Source organism: Tetrahymena thermophila, assembly GCF_000189635.1.
Source record: "Tetrahymena thermophila SB210 genomic scaffold scf_8254580, whole genome shotgun sequence".
Taxonomy (NCBI): domain Eukaryota; phylum Ciliophora; class Oligohymenophorea; order Hymenostomatida; family Tetrahymenidae; genus Tetrahymena; species Tetrahymena thermophila.
This window is the reverse complement of record NW_002476351.1, coordinates 53,959-76,381: the sequence shown is the minus strand read 5'-3', so window position 1 is coordinate 76,381 and position 22,423 is coordinate 53,959. Positions and strand designations below refer to the sequence as shown.

The following is a 22,423-nucleotide window of genomic DNA, read 5'->3' as shown; positions in this document are numbered from 1 at the left end:
TTCAAATTTGACACTTTACCTTGTGTAAAAAAAGTTTATTTGTTTTGGTCTGCAATATGTTCTACTATAAATATTAATTTAAAAGATAATACAGCTCTTTATTTATTTATTTGATTTGTTTTTTTTTTCTTTTTAATATAATTGTTTGTTTTTTCTTCTTTTTTTGTTAATTTAAATGATTTTATTATTTTCAACTTATACTTTTATTATTAATTAATTAATTTCTTATAATTAATTTTATATTTTTTTCTTCATTTTTTCCCTGTAACTAATTAATTATATATTTTTCTACTAAATTTAAAAAGTTGCAATCAAATTGGTGACATACATACATACTCGCACATGGTGACATGCACTCGGGATAGGGGCCCTATATATAATTACTTATACATTATTATTATACGTATACCAATTTATTTATATATAATTGTGGATAATATACTAGAAGGGAAGGGTCACCTACACCCTAATGGCATTTCTACTAATCTTCCATGATTTGACTACGCATTATGCTCGCTTCCCATTTGTATTCCAGATCTTCTGTTCAGAATGGGGCCTCTTCTTTACCTCCTATCAGATTTGGCCCTTCCCTCCTACCAAGGAGACCGCTGGTAACATTCACATTTTTACATGGAATTTTTCGAAATAAAGGGGGCGGTATAGGATTCGAACCCCCGATATCACTGCTAAGACCCTCCGACTCGCCCACTCGAGCCGCTTAGCCCTTCTCAAATTGGTGACAAAGGTGCATAAGGTTTAGGCTCTGCTTTAGCAAATAGCACTAATCTCTCAAATTTGACACTTATTCTTGAGTAAAAGCAATATATTTGTTTTAGATTGTTGTGAAATTTTTAATTATAAAAATGAACTCAAAACAATAAAGCTCTTTTAATTTTTTTGATAGCTTTTTATTTGATTTATTTTTTTTCTTTTTCTTTTTATTATACTTGATTTATTTTCATCTTTCTTTGTTAATTTTACTCATTTTTATTTTTAACTTTTGCTTTTATTATTATTTAGTTCATTTCTTATTATTTTCTTATTTTTATTCCTTTTTTCCTTCTAACTAACTAACTAACTAACTAACTAACTAACTAACTAACTAACTAATTAACTATATTTTTTCTTCAAAATTTAAAAAGTAACAATTAAATTGGTGCAATTGGTGCATCAGGCTTAGGTTTTGCAGCAAATTGCACTAATCTCTCAAATTTGACACTTAGTCTTGAGTAAAAACAATTTATTTGTTTTACATTGTGGTGTTTGTTTTTAATAATAAAAATAAATTTAAAACATAAAAGCCCTTTTAATTTATAATATATCTTTTATTTGATTTAATTTACTTTTTATTTTTATAGTGCTAGCTTTTTCTTCTTCATTTTTGTTAATTTAACTCATTTTTTTATTTTCAACTTTTGCTTTTATTGTTAATTATTTAATTTCTTATTTTTCAATATTTTTCTTCGTTTTTTCCATCTTCTAACTAACTAACTAACTATTTAATTAATTAAATTATTTTTTCTTCAATCTTTAAACAGTGGTAATTAAATTGGTGACGAAGGTGCATCAGGTCTAGGTTCTACTTTAGCAAATTGCAATAATATATTAAATTTAACACTTTATCTTAGGTAAAATTAGTTAAATTATTTTGTAATGTGATATTTATAATTTTAAAAATGCATTTAAAAAAAGCTATTTTAATTTATTTGATAGCTTTTTATTTAATTTAATTTATTTTTTCTTTTTATTGTGTTTGCTTTTTTTCTACTTCTTTCTTTGTTATTTTAACTTATTTATTTATTTTTAATTTATTAATTAATTAATTTCTTATTATTTTATATATTTTCTTCATTTTTTCCCTCTAAATAGATAATTAATAATATATTTTTTCTACAATATTTAAAAGTGATAGTTAAATTAATGCAATTGGTGCTTCAGACTTAGGTTCTGCGTTAACAAATTGTACTAATCTCTCAAATTTGAAACTTCACCTTTGGTAAAAAGAATTTGCTTTTTTTGTTTGTGATGTTTTAAATTATAAAATGAATTTAAAGCAATAAAGCTCTTTTAATTTATTTGATTTATTTTTCTTAATACTATTTATTCTGCTAACATTATTTTTAATTAAAAAATTTATTTTATTTAATATTTTTTAAGTGATTTACTCTTATTTATAATAAAAGTGAAAACTAAGTCAATGAATCATAATAATAATTGAAAGTAAAAAGCAAGTGTATTAAATCAAAAAGATTAGTAGTCTTCGAAATAAAATTCTAATGATAATAAACTAATAGTGAAAAAAGTATGAATAAATATGAAATATTTAAATGATAGAATATAATATGTTTTATTAAAAAATATTTTGAAATAGGATAATTTAACCTAAAATATAGATAAAATTTATTATTGTTTTTATACTTATGAATATCATATCCTTTTAAGTTAAAAAGTATCTTATAAAAATACAAAAATTTAAAATTAAATTTACTTAAATAAATAAATTAATACCTCTTAAACCAACCCTCGGATTTTACCAAAAATCATCAAAATTTTAATAGTCATACCTAATAATTTTAAATACTGCATGAGGTCATATTAAAATTTTATTTTGTGTTATATGAATATTTTTAAAATTATTTAATTTTTAAATTATTAGATAATCCAATCATAATTTAACAAAAAAAGATATTAGATTTAAATTTAAAAATATAAATTTTAATTTTTTTTGTTTGCTTTTTACAAATTATATTAATAAACTAGGGACCGACCATATATATGGTTTTTAAATACGATATATGGTCTTACCTAATAATTTTAAATAAAACATACGCCATATTAGCTTTGAAAGCAGGAAAAATGCTCGATTCTTTATATTTCGATTTAATAATAATAGTATTAGGTAGTATTGAGATTTAAAAACGAGATAAACAGCCCTTTAAAAAAAACCTTATAATGTCATTTACTTTCATTATATTACATTGTATAAAAAATATTTTTCAAAAACAAACACTCTTAATTATTGATTACATACATAGAAAAAAGAATTTAATATTTATTTAAAAATTTAATTTTTAGTTATTTAAACTTTAAAGAAATGATAATAAATTTAAAGCTAATGTAACATATAAAGTGTAATACCTTTATTATAAATTATTTATAATTATTTTATTAGATATTTTCAAGCTGATAAACCATATGGTTGATCTGCTATACCACAAGAATCACCAGCAGCGAGAGTTATGTAACCTTATTAGCCCCAACCAACACCCCAAGAATTTTTGATGATCCAGTTATGATTAGCGTCATATCCTACTAATAAGACTTCATGATTCAAATTAACATTGTTATTATCACATGAATTGAAGACTCCTGATCTATAAAATTACCATTTAGTAGCATCTACTACTACTCCGATAGGAGCCTTCCATAAGGCTTTTATCATATTGTAAGGAGTTGCTATAATATAAGATACCTATTTAGGATAATAACGATTGCTAGTAGAATTATACTTGCATCCTTGTTATTTACCTACATAAGGATATTAGCTTAAAGGAGCAATACCATTTTAAATTGCATAATTTAATGCTTCACTACCAAAACCACCATTGCATCCATTAGAATAATAACCACTTCCATAAACACAATCAAGGATTTGTTATTCAGAGAAGTTAGTTAAAGGTGCTCCATTCTTAATGAAACTGAAAGATTCTAAAACGGCAGTAGATGCAAATGTCCAACAAGAACCACATTTACCTTGTTATTTAACAGGGGTAATAGCGCTTGCGTTTCTCCAATCCATAGGTGGAGCATTTTTAGTAGTAATAGGAGGGTCAACATATGGGTTGCTTGAACCACTGGAGTTTCCAGAGTTATTTCCTCCTTTAGATGATTTTGAAGCAGTTCTTGCAGGATTAAGCTAATATAAAGAGAATTCTTCATGAGTCATATCAGATAAGTGATTGTGACCTAATGTGTATGAATGACTAGGATCAGAATTATGTTCAATAATTTTATTGTGGTTATCAAGGAAGATAGCTTTTCTATAAGCCTCTATAGAAGAATCTTCATATTTAACATTATGTGTTTTTTTCCATAAATTGTAAGTAGTAAGAGCGTTAACAAGGTCAGTAACAGATCCAGATGAGTTACTTTGTTAGCAGCAAGCAAATCCAAGAATAAATAAGGTAAATAAAGTTAAAATTTTTGAAGGCATAATTTGAGATTTTATTAATTTATTTAGATTTAATTAATTACTAATTTAATGCAAAGAATCTATACAATTTCAAATATTTATTAAATCTTATTCATTGAAATTTTAATTTCGTTTGTTTATATGTCCGCGTTTATAAAATTCTACTTTCTTCTTAACTCACTTTTGAGTAAAAAACAAAATAAATTATGGAAAAAAGCTTAGTCTGTCTTTAAAATATTGCAGAAATATTTTTATTTATTTAAAATATTTTCTAACTTATCAAGTATCTTTATGGGTTTATAATAATATCATAGAAAAATATACACTTTTGAAAAAAGAGTTTGTTTGTTAAATGGTAATTTTTGAATAAAAATTAACATTCTTTTAATTTCACGTTGTAAATAAATTAAAAGAATAATCTAATATGAACAATAATCACCACAATTATAAGATCAGTATTTAGAACAATAATCACCATAATTATAAGATCAGTATTTATTACATATATTTTCTATTTATCACAAGATAAATTAAAATAATAGACCAATAATTTAAATTGATTTGATGGTTCATAATTTCCATAAATTTTTAATTTTGTTTTGATTTAAATGAATTGATTGCTTGAATTTGTCAATAAATTTGTTAGTTAATTCAATTTATCAAAAGAAAAAAATAAATAAATTAATAGATGTTCATTTTTATTTTGGACTAAAAAATAATAACTGAATAAAATTATTTTTTTATTATTAATTATATTTAAATCTTTTTAAATATTTAATATTGGATAATATTTTCTCAAATTATTGTTATAAAGTATTCGAAAAATGGAAGATTGTGCGTGCTTATAGCCAGTAATTTTAAATTAAATTTATTCTGTATAATTTTTGTTCAGGTAATTATTACTCTTTACTTATATTAATTGTGGTTATTATTGAAATTTTTAGATTTAATGGATCGATTTATTTTTTATTTTGGTAAATTTCACTAAGTTGTAAGAGAGAATGAATTATTAAATCTTGATTTTTGACTCTTAGTAGGATTTTTATATATTTAAGTTATTTATTTATTCATACTAAAAGCCGTCTTAAATCTTTTAAAAAAAAGTTATTGCGAAGAATCTTTAAAAGAGAATAATTTAAATGTTTTATTTTAATTAATAAATCAATTTTTTACTTAAAATTTTAAATATTTAACATTGATTATATAAAATAATAATTTAAATGTTTTTTTCAAAGTGAACATATAAATTTAACAAAATATCCTTATAAAAATAAAGTATTTATGAGAATTTTTATTTTTCTACTCTGAAATAAAATATATTCTTATTATAAAAGGAAAAGCAAAAAGTATTTCAGGATTATAATAATTCAAAAAGGTTTATTTTGAAATAATTTTTCTTGATAAATTCAAAATATCCTTCAATTCAATTCTTACTTTTGTTAATAATTTATGGTTTGAATATTAATTTAGCCAGTTTGTAAAAACAAAACAAATTTAAGTAATTTACTTTAGAATTTATTGCTTTTATTATGGTATTATTTGGCATAGTTAATAACCACATTTTAAAAAGCTTTAATGGATTGTTTATATTTCTAACTTGAAAAGTAAAATCAGTTTTATAAGATTTGTTTCATTTATTGACCAGACTCAAAATTGCATAAATAATACTTCTATTTTTTTTTAGTATATAATAATACCATAAAACCATTTGCATAGAGTTTTGTAGTTCATAAAAATAAAGCCTCGTAGAAAAATATAAAATAATATTAAAATTTTCAACATTTAGCAAGGACTATGAACCTTAATTTATTACTAAACGATATAAAAACTTATATTTTAAGGGAAGACTCTCAGCTGCTCATAACGCAGTCTAAGTAGAGATTTATTTGTAAAAATAATTTAAATGTAATTCAAATAAGTGTTTCAGAAAAAATATAAATTAAAACTTAAAATTCTATTGAGAAATATTTATAATTTATTATGAACAAATAGACTCAAATTTTTATTAGCTAAATTTTTATGTATTTCTAAATCAATTAATAATATTTTCAAAATGAATAGTTTTTAAATTTTACATTTAATTACAATATAAAATAAATTTTTATTTTAAAATAATCATATATTTAAAAAGCTTTCATAATTTGAAGCTTTCAACTATAATTTATGAGATAATTACTCATTAATTTTTAACAAATTGCAAAATAATTTGCTTAAATAAAACATTTTAATGAGTGTTTAAAAATCAAAAAAATTTAATTTTCTGTTAACTCTACTGTCATCTAAATTATAAAACAAGTTATTTTATCACTAAAATTTAGGTTGGATTTTTACTTTTTATTTTATTTATCCTACAACTATCTATTGATTTATGTCTTCAATTATATTTTATTTATTCAATTTAATCTGATTTTTCATTTCAAAATGCTAATTATTATTTCTTAGTTTTCTTACATTTCAGGGTTACATTAAGAAAAATTTTTGATCAAACATGCATTTAATTATCTTGTATTTATTTTATTATTATATTAACTTTGTTATTAAACATACTAAATTATTATTTTTCATTTGATTAATCTTGTCATCAATTTTAAAAATTCTTGACCAAAGTACTCTTTTTTAATATTGATAAAGATATAATATACTTTTTTCATGACAAATAAAATTAAATAAAAATTTTTTTAATTAAAAGATTATTTTTAAATAAAATATTTTAATAATTCAAGAAAAATAAATGAAACTTAAAAATGCAACTAGAAAATTGTAAAAGTTAACTTGAAGTTTTTAAAAATGTTTGAAATTTAGCTAATTTATTAAATTTCTTTTTCAATATAATTAATAATTATACTTTAAATTTGATTAGATTTTATCTAAATAAAAATAACCATTTTTCTGGGCATAAAAGTGAGATTTTTTATAAAAAAAAAGTTAAAAGAGCATGCCAATTATTGTAAAATAGAAATAAAAACTACAATTTATAAAATATTTTGATAAATAACACAAACAAACAATAAATAGCTATTTTATAATAAATTTATTTAGACACCATACTTCCTAAGCTTTGAAATCTTGTGATCTAGTTTTTATATCTAAAAAATAATATGCTCAAATTTAAAAATCATAAAACAAGGTAGGTTTATTAGATAAAAATCAAAATAAAATAATTTATTAAATTCATTCACAGCAAATTAAATAATTAAACTCTTGAGTTTTAGGATCTACAAGAATTTAAATTCTTTAAGTGTTATAGGTTCAATAAAAGCTAATTAAAAAAAGCAGAGAACTATCAATCCTTTTTTTTAGCATTAATTTCATTTACATAGAATATTTGTTCTTAGTTGATAAGCAAGTCACAATTCTTGCATTTATTTTGGAGAACTTTCATATCAATTTCTTCACCTTTCAATATTTAGCCATTTGCATAAAGACTACTATCAAGTTATTATGAGACTATTTCTGGACATACATTTCTATGTGTTGAAGTCTAACCAAGTAATTAAGGAATTTCATTAACTTCTATAAAATATTGATTAAAATCTTCATCAAACATGAAATCCAGTCCAAATATTTAGAAATTAGCTGTAAATACATTAAAATACTATTCTAATCCTTTAAAAAGGTAAGCACTTGCTTTTTTCATTTGATTATAAATTTTAATTTGAATATCTTCGTCTGTCATATTATATTATTATTTCAAGGCAGACTCAAATTTATGTAGCTCCCAATGTGAATCATCTTTTTTTGAATTAAATTAAGGATGTTTTTTCTGAATATTTGTATTCACTAAATGTGTTAAAAGATCTGTGTCATTTTTATTGTAATCATTTATTGTCAGTCTTACGTAGCCATTGAGGAAGTAAACTATGTATGGATCAGTAGAGACAACAATTACATAAGAGCGAATATCAAATTTTTTCTTATTGACCAAAAGTGGATTTTAAATATATCTTTAGACTATTACTTACTGATCTTCTTCTGTTTAATTTGTACTCTCTTGTTTTATTTTTTTTATATGCTCCTTAATTTGGCTTGAATTTTAATAAACTTTAATTCCTTTTCCTCCCAATTGATCTAGTGGCTTGCTAATCCACATTTCGCTTTCCAATAAGTTCATAAATTCCTCTTCTTATTAGGTATAATTATTGCTACTTAAATTAAATGCATATGTCTTTGGGAGAAATTTAGAAAGTGAAAAGTCATATTTGCGATTTTCTTAATCTAGCTGATGAGCAATTTAATAAAAATGAAGTTTATTATTCACAATATCTGAATTCATCAAAAAATTGTAAATAGTTAAATTTTAAATTAAAATGAATCTATCAAGCTTTTTCATTAGCAATATATCAGAGCGTCTATATATTTTATTTACCTCAGCTAATTTATTACTATTTTGATCACAAATAGGCTCTAAATAAAGAAGATCTGCTTATTATTTTATCCATTGGTAATGATATTTATAGTTGCTAACACATTAATGGATAATTCTTTTTAATCGAAAGTCATAATCATAACTAAATATTTTATACTTTGTATCATTTTGAATGTAGTTTTTACTGATATTTATTTCTACTAATTTAGAAATATCAATATTATTTGTTTAAACCTTTTTAACATTAAAAATATTATCAACATAAGGTCTTTTGTATTTGCCTTCTTATTAAGTAAATAGTATTTCTATTTCGAACATGTTAAAATTAATGCACCTCCTATTTTTCATTATTATAAATTTACTTAAATACTTTTGAATCTCAAGAATTCTATTTATTAGCACAGCACTATCTTCATTTTAAAAGAATTAATTTATTATTTTATCATCAATTGAGGAGTAAATTTTGTTGTTAATACAAAAAGCCTTTAAGAATCTATTATTTTACAATATATTTTTATTCAAATCTACTTACTTTTAAAACATTAATATATCATAGCCATTGTTATCTAATTATTTTTTCATAAAACTAGAAAATCTAGAATTTTTTAAAACATTTCTTCCTATTGCTTAACTAAATTGAATCTTTTTTTCTGTAAAAGTTTGATTTAACCCATAAACAGGATCTAAAAGATCCTCATTGTATAAAGGCTCTTAATAGAACTACTTCATATGATTTGGAATAAAAAAGTAAGTCCTTGGCAAAAAATATCTAAAATTCAAACTCATTTGATTCTGTTTGAAATAATCTTCTTCCATCAAATTGTAAAGTCTAAGCCAATCAAATTCATATTTAATAGGATCTAAATTAGGAATTTCTATGTTTTTATTTTTGAAATGCACATACCACATCCCAAAAATAAAGCTTAGTAAAATTGGTAAGAAATGATAACACTTAATATTCATATTTGTTTTAAAGATACAACCAAATAAATCTTCTGTAATTATTTATTTACAAATTTCTAAAAACGTCTATTTGATATTAATAAAACTAAATAAATTAAATTATTTGTTGCAACAAAAATTAATTTTGTTAGAAATATTAATTTACTTATTTTCACAGAGGAGTGCTTTAATTTATTAGGATTTTTTTCATGGTTAAAATATATCTTTAAATTATCTTTTAAATCTTAAAATTTTAATTTAAAATTATTTTTATTTGAATGAAAATGCTTATTTTTTTAATATTAAAACTTTAGATATTTAAAACTAAAAACTATTTTAATCAAATTTAAGAAAATCAAACATACATACATACATACATACATATTAATAATTTTTAGTATTTCTCAAAGGATATTAAATAGATTCTAATCTGTTCTTTTTATTTTAAATCCGAACAAATCCTAATAATAAATCTTTTTTAATGTCTCTTTTTTAACTAGGGTTTTTGAAAGAGTTATTAAAATGATCTTATTAAGAATGTTTGATTACAATTTTTTTAGAATTTTAAGAGTTTGATGATAAAATTATAATCCCTTTTCTTAGCATTGTTAAATTTATCTGTAATTTAATGGTTTTGTAATATCCTTTAAATTTGCTTTTTAGTTTTTTCTTTTAATGATCAGATAAAATGTACAGAAAAATATCTTAGAATTATTAAATAAAAATTAATTAAAATTATTTATTTATTATGTTAAAAATAATATCATAAAAAAACTATTTAGTTAAAATTTAAGAATAATTTTATATAATTATTTAATCAGATTAATAATAAAAATATTATTTGTCTAATTCGAATTCATTCTTGATATCTTTTAGTTTTTGTTTAAATTTTCTACTAAAAAAATTAATTTGACAATTTGATTAAACTTCTATCATTATTTTTTTTAATTGTTGTTAGAAATGTAAGAGATTGGTTTATAAAAAAAAGAAAGAATTACATTAGCAGTTATAGGTAATATAGGATCTGGAAAATCAACTATGTGTGGCCATTTAGCTATACAATTAGGATAAGTAAATGATCAAAAATTAAAAGAGGTTAAGTAGGCTTGTGAAGAAGAAGGTAAAATTGTATTGTTTTTTGATATGAAATCATCGTAAATGATATTAGCTTTTAATATTAATAGGATAAGATGGTATCAATTACTCATATATAATGGATACTAAAAAGGTAGAAAGATAGCGCAAATAGTCTATTGATACGTCGATATTTCATTTTGAAACTGATAAATTCTAGATCACAATTATTGATACTCCTGGAGATACTTAATATACAAAAAATATGATGACAGGTATTTGTTTGGCAGATGCGGCAGTTTTAATGATAAGTGCTGCTGCTGATGAATTTGAAAAAGGGTTTGGAAAAGATGGTTAAACCAAGGATTTTATTTTGCACTCCTACGCCCTTGGAATAAAGCAAGTATAATCAATTGATTAATAAAATAAATTAATCATTTAAATTATGTGAATTAAAATAGATGATTGTGTGTATAAACAAGATGGATGATAGCAAGTACAGTTTTTGTCAAAAAAGATTTAATGAAATAAAAAAAGAAGTTAAGTAGCAGTTCGAGAAAATAAATTTTAACTTGTAAAATATAAAATTTATTCCAATATCAGCTTTTTTAGGTGACAACTTACTTGAAAAAAGTCCTAATATGCCTTGGTACAACAGCTTTACGTTTTTATAAGCTTTGGATAACTTGATGCCTGTATCTAGATAAAATGAAGGTGACTTAAGACTTCCCGTTTCATATGCTTTCTTAGTTGGAGAAGACACATAAGTCATAACTGGTAAAGTAGAACAAGGAATTTTAAAAGCTAATAGAACTGTCTGCTTTGCTCCTTTTCTAGGTAAAAGCGAAAACAAATTTGACATCATATAAATTGAAATATAAAATAAGTAAGTGGAAGAAGCTTTTTGTGGTGAAAATGTAGGATTTAGCATTAAAAATTTAAATCTCAATGATTTAACAAAGGGATCGATTTGTGGATACACTGGAGAAAATCAACCTAGAGAATGTGAAACTTTTGATGCAGAAATGGTAATTATAAACCATCCAGGAAGTATAAAAAGAGGCTATAGACCTATGTTTTGCATTCATTAAGCCTTTGTTGCTTGCGAATTCATAGACATATTATCAAAAGTAGAAAGAAAAACTGCATAACAAATATCTAATAAACCGGATTACATTAAAAATGGAGAAGCTGCCGTTGTAAGAGTTAGACCTACTAAACCTCTTTCTGTAGAGAAATTTTCTCAATGCCCTCCTCTCGGTAGATTCATAGTAAGAGACATGAATACGATAGTTGCTATTGGAATTATAAAAGAGGTAGTTTACAAATAATGAAAATAAATTATTATCTTTAATCTTAATTTATCAATTTGGTCATTTTTTTCTTTGTTTCAAGTCAATCTTGCCTCTTTTGTTATAATCATGTTTTATAATACTATTTTATATTTTAGAATCTAGTTAAGTTAAAATAAAATTTCTTTTGAGTTTACAATTTAATTAATTATAATAGTTAAGTTAGATAAATAAATACAAATAAAAAATTATTAGTTTAAAATAAAATAAAATAAAATAAACTTCTTTTTCATGTAAATAAAAATAATTTTGGTTATTTTTTATTATATAAAACTGTCAAACAGAATTGTTAAAGGGTTCAAAAATTAGTCAAATTTTTACCACATTTATTTTTTTAATTACCTTAATATCTAAAATTTAGTGTATAGCTTTGAAAAAGGCAGTACCCTAAGAGTACTATATATATATATAAGAGTTATCTTCTAATAACTAAAAAAAATACATTTTAATTAAATTTAAATTCAGCAATAAAAATTAAATTAAGTAAACTGAGTAATGAACCATCAATAAAGTATTTTGGTTAGACTGTTTTTATATCATCAATACAGTATTTTGGTTATACTGTTCTTGAATCATCAATACAGTATTTAGGTTATACTGTTCTTGAATCATCAATAAAGTATTTTGGTTAGACTGTTTTTGAACGACCAATAGAGTATTTTGGTTAGACTGTTTTTGATCAATCAAAACAGTATTTAGGTTAGACTATTTTTGATAATTGATGAAAATAGGATAATTCTTTAGAAAGTTAAGTAAATCAAATCTTTATATTCTTATTAAGTATAAATGATGACATTTGTATCATTAAATAAACTGATATAATTAAATAAGGAATTATAATTTATTGTAGAGTAATTATTTTATTATTAAAGTTGGATCTGCTTGTATCTTTAATGCGAAATACAAATCATGAACATATTTTGTAACAAAATCTAAAAAAACTGATATTTAAAAAACCTGAATTTTTTCTAAGATCAGGTAAGCTATACTCGCTTAGAATCCTAAATTAAACTTTAATTTATAATTTAAATAGTATTTTTCAATTAAAATTTGATAGTATTTAAGATTCATTTTTATGTATTTGAAATTCTTAATTTATATTTTTATTAAATCAAAAAAAAAACCTAATATTTATTTATTTCAAATTATCTATTTTTAATATTTAGAAAGGACGGACAAGATTGCTTTTACTTTTTATTATCTAATTTAAAAAAATCTATTTGTTAAAAATAAATGCTTTTGAAATAGAAATGAAAATTTTTAATTTTTTAATCATAATTTTTTTTATTATAGAGTAAATTCCTTAGCAATCAAAAACTAAATCACACACTTTGTTTTTTAATTTAGAATAGAAAGTAAATTATGCAAATAATTAAAAAAAAAACTGATTTTCATTAAATTTAAATTTAGCAGTAAAAATTAAATTAAGATTACTGATTTTATGAGCTATAAATAGAGCACGATAATTCGACTGTTTTTTGATAATTGATAAAAATTGAATAATTTCCTTAGAAAGTAAAGTAAGTAAATAAAATCTTTATTCGATTATTAAATAAAATGAGTATGATTGAAGAGAGTGAAATAAATTATATTAATAATTATAATTTATTTTATAGTAGTGTTTTAATTATAGGAGCTGGACCTGCTGGTATCCTTAATACAAAATACATATCATAAAACAATAATGTCCTATGTGTAGATGGTAAGAGTAGCTTTGGTGGACTATGGAAGTTTGAAGATCTAAACGAGTTTAACCATCCTTCTATTCACACAGATGCTTTCTACAACTCTTATGGTCATCTGTAAAGCTCCCTCTACGAGGATCTTTAATGCAATGGGTGTAAGGTTGATATGTGCTTCAAAGGCTAGTCTTATAACAGAGAATATGAAGAATTCATAAAAAGTGAACAGTTCTATGAGTATATGTAAACTTATGTAAAAAAGAATAACATCTAAAGATTTATGGCATTTAATACCTTTGTTGAATCTGTTAGATTAACAAAAAACCTGACTGAGCAAGAAAAATAATCTCTTAACTTTGAGCCAAAAAAACGTTTTGTTATTGAATTAGTTTAATCGAATGATTTTAACTTAAACAGAAGGTTTTTACAAGCAGATTATGTAATTGTATGCACTGGCCATTATTCAGTTCCTAATTATCCCACAATTCCAGATCAACACATTTTCAGTGGTGATATTATTCATGCACATAACTTTAGAAAGTTTAAGATATCTCAATATGCTAATCATCATCTAGTCATTTATGGGGCTGCTCTTTCTTCATAAGACATAGTTTTGATTCTCTTAAGAAAATCAGGAAATCTCAGACCATCAAAAATAACAGTAATCGGAGATAAGACCTTAATAGAACCTTGCTAAAAATCTGAAGCCTATTCATCAGAAATAGCACAAGGAAGACTTGTCTACAAAAGTGGATATATAGCTAAATACAATTCATCTAATTCTCTGGTACTTGATAACGGAGAAATAATTGAAAACGTAGATTTTGTTTTGTATGCAACTGGATACTAGTACTCTTATCCTTTCCTTGAAAAGAATAATAGTGTTGATAACTTAATTTAGTTTTACAATCAAAGAAAGAACTCGTTTGGACCTCTTTATAGAAGAATGTTTGCAATCAATGAACCAAATCTCATTTTTATTGGAACAGTCTAAACTGTATACTAACTCTAAGCTTGCCTTGAAAGATAAGCCATAATAGCATCTAGGTATATTGACAAACTAATTTAGCTTCCTGATTAAAAGGAAATGGAAAAGTCTTTCTAACAAGATTTTGAAGAAGCTAAAAAGCTGAATCAAGATGGAAGATATTACTTGAGGACATCTGAAAATGAAAATGGGTTCACTGATTAAAAGTACACGTAATAGCTTTAGGAATTAGCCCAAGTACCATTTGATGAAGAATTCATAAAGATCCATAATGAAATTATTGCACCTCGTTATAACTATATATTCAAGCATGGTAATTATCCAATACTAAAGCAATAGGATTTTAAAGAAGATATTAATCCGGACTATGCTCCAAAAGAAGGATTATTTTGATATAATATCAATCGATAATATAATATCTTAATATATATAGCTAATATATTCTGACAGATTAGAGTTATTAAATTAATCTATATTATTTATATTTTCAAGCAGCGTTTAAAACAAAAAATTTTATAAATTAATTTACTCTAACTTTTATATATTAATTTACTCTAATTTTTATAGCGTTAATAAATGTCTATTTTAAAATTCAAATAAAAAATCTTTTTGATTACAAAAATTTATCAATTACTACATCTAACAATTTGAAAAACTGTAAAATAAAAATAGAAGAAATTTTATAATTGTAGACTTGAATGTAAAAGAGTGTAATGAAAAATAGATATATGAATTATATTTAAAAAAATGTATTTTTATTACATTTACAATTTAAAATAAATATAATAGAGCAGAGTTTTTCTTTCTAAAAAACATGGCAAAGTTTTTATTTTTTTAAAAAAATAATAAATTCTGTGCTTATTTAGTATTTTTTATCAAAGAAACTGTTTATAATTTTTTTTCACTTTAAGATTATCTTCAATTTTTAAAAAATCTGGACAATAATTAATTTTTTTTGTTGCAAAAGCTCTTGGTATTGAATTAAATTTCTATAACCAACATAAAATCTATTTGCAGATAAGAAACAAACTACAAAATAATACTAAATAAATAAATTATTTAGTTGTAATATTAATAGAGCTAATTATTTAAAATAATTACTATTTTCATATTTAAAAACTCGAAAATCTTAAGATTACATACCTTAATTGAGTTTTTAAGGCAAATAATACTTATTTTTTTAATAAATACAAATAACTTTCTCAAATTATTCTATGCATATAATATCAAACTAAAAATAGGTAGAGAGGGAACTCAATTATTTTACAACTCATAATTTTAATTTATTCCTAAAAGATGACAAAATTTAAATTTCTTTTATTTATTTTGGTATTAATTAAGAAAACAAATCATTGTAAGAAATTAAAAAAGCTAACTATTTACCATTATATAGAGCTAATTATTGAATTTTTTCAAAAATTAAATTATTTTCGCATGAATAACATGTTTTACAAATTGAAAAAAAGTTACATTAATAAAAATATTATTAATCAACAGTATATAAAATATTTTAATAAAATTTAAGATAAATTGATATTAATCATGCTTTCTATTAAAACTCACAAGCTAAAACTTTAAATTTTGGATCATTATATTTTTTTTGAATAAAATAAAATAGAAAATAAAAATAAATAATATCGCCTTGATACTTTAAACAGTAATTAAGATATTTAAAATTTAAATAAATATAAATAATACTTTTAATAATTTAATTAATTAATTATCTTTATTTCTATAATAATTAATCGATAAATTATGAAAATTAAATTATTCTCAAATGAGTATTAAAAATTTAAAAATAATAATATTCCTAAAAATAATAAATATTTTATCTAACAAAATATTTTGATATTAAAATTAAAATAAATAGCAATTTTAAATACTTTTTTCTCTCTAATTTTGTTTTAATAATTTTAAGGAATAAAATTAGCACAAAACTTAAGTTTGCGTTTTTTAATGAATTCTTAGAATATATTTAAATTTTATTTAAAAAAAAATATTTTAGATTATTAATTTATTTATAATAAAATCTAATTTTAATGGTACTCACTATTTTATAAAAAATACTTCTTTTTACTATTAGCCATTATTTTTTGGATATAATTAAGTTATTAGTTTAATAGTTGTTAGATGAAATTTAATTTATTATTGTTGCTTGCTTGCTTGCTTGATACATTTAATATTAATTTTTTTAAGTTAATAAAAAATTAAAAGATTATAAATATATAATTATAAGAAGATTTGATTTTAGATAGTTTGTTGTTAATAAAATGTCTGCTAAAGGGAGTCCAAGATAAGAATAATTCCAAGAAGACCAAGGATAGTAAGAAGAAAATTAAGAATATAATCAGGAAGGGGAAGAAGAAGAATAATACTAATAGTAATAGTAGCATTAGGAAGATGATGAATAAGTTAATATTGAATATTAGAATTAAATTATAATATTTATATTCTAATAAATAAATTTTATAGAATGAATTCTATGAAAGCAACTCAGGAGTAGTAAATTAAAGTGAAAACAATGGTAATCATTAATTAGACACTGAGTAAGAAGAGGATAGAATAATTAGAGAAAGAGAAGAAGTAAATTACATTGTTATTTAAAAGAATAAAACAATATATGTTTATAAAGAGAATAGCCAAACTCGCTGAAAATAGACCTCTACCTGAAAAGAAAGACGATGTTATATAATATTTATTCGAAAGGCTTTAATAAGCTGAAGTAAATATGTTTTGTAATATAAATATAAAAATATTAATTATTCCAACTTTAAAAAAGACTGCTTTATTTGATTTGCATTAAATAATATAAGAAGAAGCAAAAGTAAGTTTCATATATCTAAATAAGTAAGAATAAATATATAAATATGTTTTATAAATTTATAGAAAAAAAAGGAGATACTAAACGAGTTAAATGAAAAAACAAATAGACTTAATAGTTTGCTTGAAGAAGAAAAAAGCACAATAAAAGATGTAAAATCATATATTCATGAAAAAGATAATTAATTTAATAAATGGTTAATTAAAGAAAGTTTAAAAAGAGCTCAAAGAAACTTTAGATTTTGCTGTATAATAAAAGGTTTAGGTAGAAGAAGAATAACAGAAAATTTAAAACGAGTTAGATAATGAAAAATCAAAATCTGCAGATCTTGAAAAATAAATTACCGAATTAAATAGATAAATATCTGAGTAGAAAGTAGATATTGCAGATTTAAAAACTTAAAACCAGCAATTAGAAGAAAAAGCGTAAAAGTTAATAGAAGATAAAGAAAATTAAACAGAAACTGCATAGAATAAGAGGATAAAAGAATTAGAAGATGAACTTTTCGAAGCAAAGTAGCTTATAACAAAGCTTTAAGTAAAATATTATTTTTAAAATGTGATTAAATAAATAAATAAAGAAATATATTTTTATCAATAGGATGTAAAGAATGCTTTAAATAAATTTAATATAGATGGAAATAAAAATAGAGAACCATAAAATTCTTCGATTTAATAGCACTATTAATAGCCTTAAAATTAATTTTCCAATTCAAATGCAGATGCATATAAAAGATACGTATAATAAACTCCTTAAACAATAAAAGAAGATAAATACTCTAAGTATAGCAGATAAAATGATGATGATGCAGATGCAGATGACTTTTGGTATATGGATCATTAAGGTATTTTTAGTTTAATAATTATAAATAAATAAATAATTAATGGTTTATTTTTTAAAAGATGCAAGAAGTAAATAAAATATATCACCTAACATATAAAAATCAAGCAAAAAATGAATTAATTCATTTTCTATCGAAGTTTGAAATTATAATAAATAAATAAATTAAAAAAAAATGTAAAAATTAATCCTAATTTATTTTTTGTAAATTATTTTTAATTTAAGTGTAAATATTTACATAAATTTTTTCTGGTATTTATTTTCTTTTATAATTTTTAAGAGATAAAATTATTTTTAAAATCCTAAAATTAAATACCATAAATCATAAAAAAAATATAATTTTCTCAAACGAAACCATGTAAATATTTTGGATTTAAAGAGTAAAAAAATTAGACAAAGCTCTGTTTCATTTGCATTGATTAATGAGGATACATAGTAGCTAGTTTTATACTAACTTCTATTTGAAATTTGTCATTTTAATTTTATAAATATATTAAAGTTATGGTTGTAATTATAAGTTAATTGTTATTTATTTATTGATTAGATTGAATTATTTTTAAATTTTTTTTAAAAAGGATCATGTTTTTTAGAGTGACATGAAATATAAATATATAAATTATAAAGTAAATTAAGTGAATATTTTTATTAGGAATAGATTAATGTATGATATTTGTTTTAAAAATATTTTTTTTTTCTTCAAGCATCTATTTCAAAGTGATATTTTTTATGGGCTTTATGAACTTCCTTCCACCAGTCAGGTCTTTTGAAGGTGCTCTTAGCAGAGTAAATTAAACCGATATATCTATTGTAAATATCTCCATCTGAAGCACCGAAAGGAGCTTAGAGAATGAAGTCGGGAGGGGCAAGGGCATCTAAAACAGCAATGAATTCATCTTTTAATTTACTGAAAATAATATTTTTGAATTAAAATTTAACTATTGATTGTTAAGTTACTTGCAAAGCTTAAGAATACTGCTTCTAATTTATTCGTATTATTAGCAGTTAATGTAGCCACCGAATCTGAAGTTACCAATGTCCTTGTTAATAGTTTCTAATAAGTAGAGTGTTACAAAGTCACTTAAAACTCTTTTGTTTTCAGGATTTTGTACCTTGCTGATAGTTTCAATAGCTTATTCAGCACTCCATGTATCACCAAATGCCTTAGCAAGCTCAACTGAGTAAAATGGTTAAGCATTATTGAAAGCATCCCATCCATTCTTACTTACTTACATGTATTCTTACATCTTTAATCCAGTCTTTTAAAGTAACTGTTTTATTAATTAAAAATAATTATTGTTATTCAAATCTTTAAATCCTTCTAAAAATTTATTACTAAATTGACTCTCCATTGAAGAGCCTTGAGTAATTTGCCTTGGTTAAAGAAATCTTCATTGCTATTTAGTTCTGATTGTTAGCCCTCAGCAGGATCTAAACTAATGTAGGAAGTGCACTTGAATGGTAGCTTCTTTCCTTTCATAAGCTTTTTAGCTGAGTCAAGCAAGAACTTACCAGTTTATTACAAAAGAACATTATTATCACCTTCCCAAGTGACGTTGACATCTAATTTTTATAATTAAATTAATGAGAATTTATTGATTAAATTTAATATTTACCATTATCGTTGTAGAGTTATCCAAATCTATTAAAGGTTGAGAAACCATGACCACCTAGAATTTGTCTGCTTTCAGTAATAATTCTTTAAGCAGTCCAAGTAGAAATAGCCTTAATAGCAGAACTGATAGCATGCAACTCATTGATTAAAGTATTTTTAACATCTAATAAATGCTTTTGGTTTTCATCCCACAAGATGCTTAAAGTAATTGTGGAGAGTTATAATACGATAGCTGTAGCAACATTGGGAATTATTCTATATTAGGTCAAGGGATATTCAATAATGGGTTATTCTGGTTTTCCAGGAGCACCAAATTGTTTACGAATGGTGCTATATCTACCAGCAATGGCCACGGCGATAATAGAGTTTTAGTTAGAGTTACAAGCGACTTATACTCTGCCACCACTCAAACTTGCCATTTGGAAACCAAATCTTTTATCATCGCTTTCAATCCAAGTCTTGAATCTTTAAAATAAAGTTTTTAATTAATTAATTAATTTTTAATAATATTATCAAAATGGAAATTTCTTAAGTTTTAACTTAAAAAATAAAATAGACAAAACAATTATTTATTTTATTAATTTACTTTCCGTTTTCGATTTAAGAAAATTTATCAAGAAGATTATCATAAGGAATTCTGACATTATGGAAAATCATGAAACCGTTATCGATTCCATCTAAACCATTCTTGGGACCGCAATCACCAACTGTAATACCAGGCATGACTCTGTGAGTATCCTTGTTTCTGATAGGAACCAAGAATGCGTGAACACCATGGCATTTTCCTTCTACATAAAGTTAAGCCCAGCAAACAGTCATGTTAGCAAGTTAAGCAGTAGCACCAATCCAGAATTTCATATCTACTTCTTCAGGAGTGTTAATGATAAATTCATTGCTCTAGGGATCATAAATGGCAGTGGTTTTAATACCTCTAACATTACTATATTTTAAAATGGTGATTTAGAATTATTTCATTTTTATGTTATTTTTTTATTGCTGAAAAGGTAGGATTTTAAACATTAAATTTAAAAATGAAAAATGCAAAAAACAATACCTTCCGTGTCCCATTTCAGTTAAACCAAAAGATCCGATGTCTTCTAGCTTCATCATACGATAGATATAAGGAAGATGCTTTTCAGTTCCAAGATTCATGAGAGTCTTTCCATACAAACTGAAATGTACACCATACTTAACACAGATAGCAGGACTCCAAGAGTAGACAGCATTAGAAGTCATAGAGAAAGCATGAGGATCTTTTTAATATTCAGCATAACCCATATTCAAGCTCTTCTATATGAAATGTAATTCCTTAAAAGCTGCATATCTTGTTCTTTCCCTATCATGTTCATCTATGTATGGAGCGCTAAACTTTTCAGAATTATTGCAAATAATGTCATAAACTTTGTTTCTAAATTCCCACTTAGGACCGTAGAAAGTTTCATAAAGACCTTGTCTGTCAACCTTGCTTCTGTTTCTGTAGGAGTGCAAAAGTTAGGAAGGAGAGAGCTCTAATTAATAATAATGGTTTAATTAAAAAAAAGCTGTTTTTCAGAAAGAAATCAAAATATTTAATTCTCATCCTCATAAATAATTGAAGTATACTATTTAAGTAGGATTAACTTGAGAATAAATGAGAAGAAGTTTAACTTTTTAGGTTAAACATATCCTCAAAACAAATCTGTTATGGCTTTAAGGAAAGGTACCTGGCATTTGAGAATTGAGAGCTGAGAGCCTGCTTGAAGCGTTGGATTTATTATCGTTGGACATCTTTTTTGGGATAATCTGTGAATAAGACTTGATTGCTTTTGTATTTATTTTGTTTCTCTTAAGGTTTTAAATCTTAATTTGTTAATGATTTAATAATTAATGAAATATATCTCTATTTAAATTAATTTAATTTATTATCTGCTAATTGAGATCTGTTTAATGCAAACAATCGATGTAAAATGCGACTTTCATCTTAGTGCCAGTAGACGTAATCTGAGTTTTGCGTATTACATGACTACCAATTACATCATAATGCTTTTTTTAAAATTTCTGTTGTTTGCTTTATTTCAGACTACCTATTTATAAAGATTGAATTAAATAAACTCTATAATTTAATTACCTAAATTAGTGATAAATTTACTTCATAAATGCATCACTTTCATCACATATTTTTTCGAAAATGACTTAAGTGAGTTTTTTATTTTAGTAAATCTATCTAAAGTATAAAGTTAGAATGTTCTCAATTTACAACTATTTATTATATGAGGGATAAGAAATTTCTTAATAATATTCTAAGTTTTTAATTAACTTTCGCATTAGCAATAAAGCTATTTTTATATTTTTAACTTAGCATTCATCACAATAGTGTATCTTATTTTTATTTGAGCAATCTGTCTTGCGTTAAAGCTTTGAAAAATGAAAAAAACTAAGAAAATTTTAGATTTGAAGAAAACTTTATGTTTTTAATTAAAAAACATAGCTTAAATAATTAGAAAATAAAAGAAAAATACATTTTTGAAAATACTTAAGTCAAAATAAAATTTTTGCCTTTATATTTTAGTAAAAT

The 22,423-nt window shown here is 22.9% G+C and overlaps 8 protein-coding genes across 8 annotated transcripts; 4 read left to right on the top strand and 4 right to left on the bottom strand. All coding sequences in view use genetic code 6, as the record gives it.

Annotated features, from left to right (window-relative positions):
* Positions 1-190: 190 nt before the first annotated feature.
* TTHERM_000586763 (hypothetical protein) lies at positions 191-508 on the bottom strand (the record flags this gene model as incomplete). The annotated part of the gene is made up of 1 exon (XM_012798558.1): positions 191-508. The coding sequence occupies one exon, from the start codon at positions 506-508 to the stop codon at positions 191-193; it is 318 nt and encodes a 105-aa protein (XP_012654012.1).
* Positions 509-549: 41 nt separating this feature from the next.
* On the top strand, positions 550-2,280 carry TTHERM_000586761 (hypothetical protein; the record flags this gene model as incomplete). Its single annotated transcript, XM_012798557.1, has 4 exons — positions 550-812; positions 1,539-1,628; positions 1,907-1,996; positions 2,184-2,280. The coding sequence occupies 4 exons, from the start codon at positions 550-552 to the stop codon at positions 2,278-2,280; spliced, it is 540 nt and encodes a 179-aa protein (XP_012654011.1).
* An 898-nt stretch (positions 2,281-3,178) lies between these two features.
* TTHERM_00586760 (papain family cysteine protease) lies at positions 3,179-4,213 on the bottom strand (the record flags this gene model as incomplete). The annotated part of the gene is made up of 1 exon (XM_001019881.1): positions 3,179-4,213. One exon carries the CDS (start codon positions 4,211-4,213, stop codon positions 3,179-3,181), a length of 1,035 nt encoding a protein of 344 aa, XP_001019881.1.
* Positions 4,214-7,232: 3,019 nt separating this feature from the next.
* TTHERM_00586750 (tubulin-tyrosine ligase family protein) lies at positions 7,233-9,586 on the bottom strand. The gene has a single exon (XM_001019880.2). It carries the CDS (start codon positions 9,519-9,521, stop codon positions 7,476-7,478), a length of 2,046 nt encoding a protein of 681 aa, XP_001019880.2. The 5' UTR covers positions 9,522-9,586; the 3' UTR covers positions 7,233-7,475.
* An 874-nt stretch (positions 9,587-10,460) lies between these two features.
* On the top strand, positions 10,461-11,908 carry TTHERM_00586740 (translation elongation factor Tu protein; the record flags this gene model as incomplete). Its single annotated transcript, XM_001019879.1, has 3 exons — positions 10,461-10,620; positions 10,685-10,977; positions 11,036-11,908. 3 exons carry the CDS (start codon positions 10,461-10,463, stop codon positions 11,906-11,908), a joined length of 1,326 nt encoding a protein of 441 aa, XP_001019879.1.
* Positions 11,909-13,483: 1,575 nt separating this feature from the next.
* Positions 13,484-14,989, top strand: TTHERM_00586730 (flavin-binding monooxygenase-like protein; the record flags this gene model as incomplete). Its single annotated transcript, XM_001019878.3, has 1 exon — positions 13,484-14,989. The coding sequence occupies one exon, from the start codon at positions 13,484-13,486 to the stop codon at positions 14,987-14,989; it is 1,506 nt and encodes a 501-aa protein (XP_001019878.2).
* A 1,877-nt stretch (positions 14,990-16,866) lies between these two features.
* TTHERM_00586720 (transmembrane protein, putative) lies at positions 16,867-18,676 on the top strand (the record flags this gene model as incomplete). The annotated part of the gene is made up of 7 exons (XM_001019877.2): positions 16,867-17,007; positions 17,069-17,179; positions 17,229-17,318; positions 17,376-17,569; positions 17,625-17,954; positions 18,018-18,261; positions 18,320-18,676. 7 exons carry the CDS (start codon positions 16,867-16,869, stop codon positions 18,674-18,676), a joined length of 1,467 nt encoding a protein of 488 aa, XP_001019877.2.
* Positions 18,677-18,953: 277 nt separating this feature from the next.
* On the bottom strand, positions 18,954-21,636 carry TTHERM_00586710 (peroxisomal acyl-CoA oxidase; the record flags this gene model as incomplete). Its single annotated transcript, XM_001019876.2, has 7 exons — positions 18,954-19,161; positions 19,212-19,525; positions 19,591-19,817; positions 19,871-20,334; positions 20,456-20,809; positions 20,924-21,377; positions 21,573-21,636. The coding sequence occupies 7 exons, from the start codon at positions 21,634-21,636 to the stop codon at positions 18,954-18,956; spliced, it is 2,085 nt and encodes a 694-aa protein (XP_001019876.2).
* Positions 21,637-22,423: the final 787 nt, after the last annotated feature.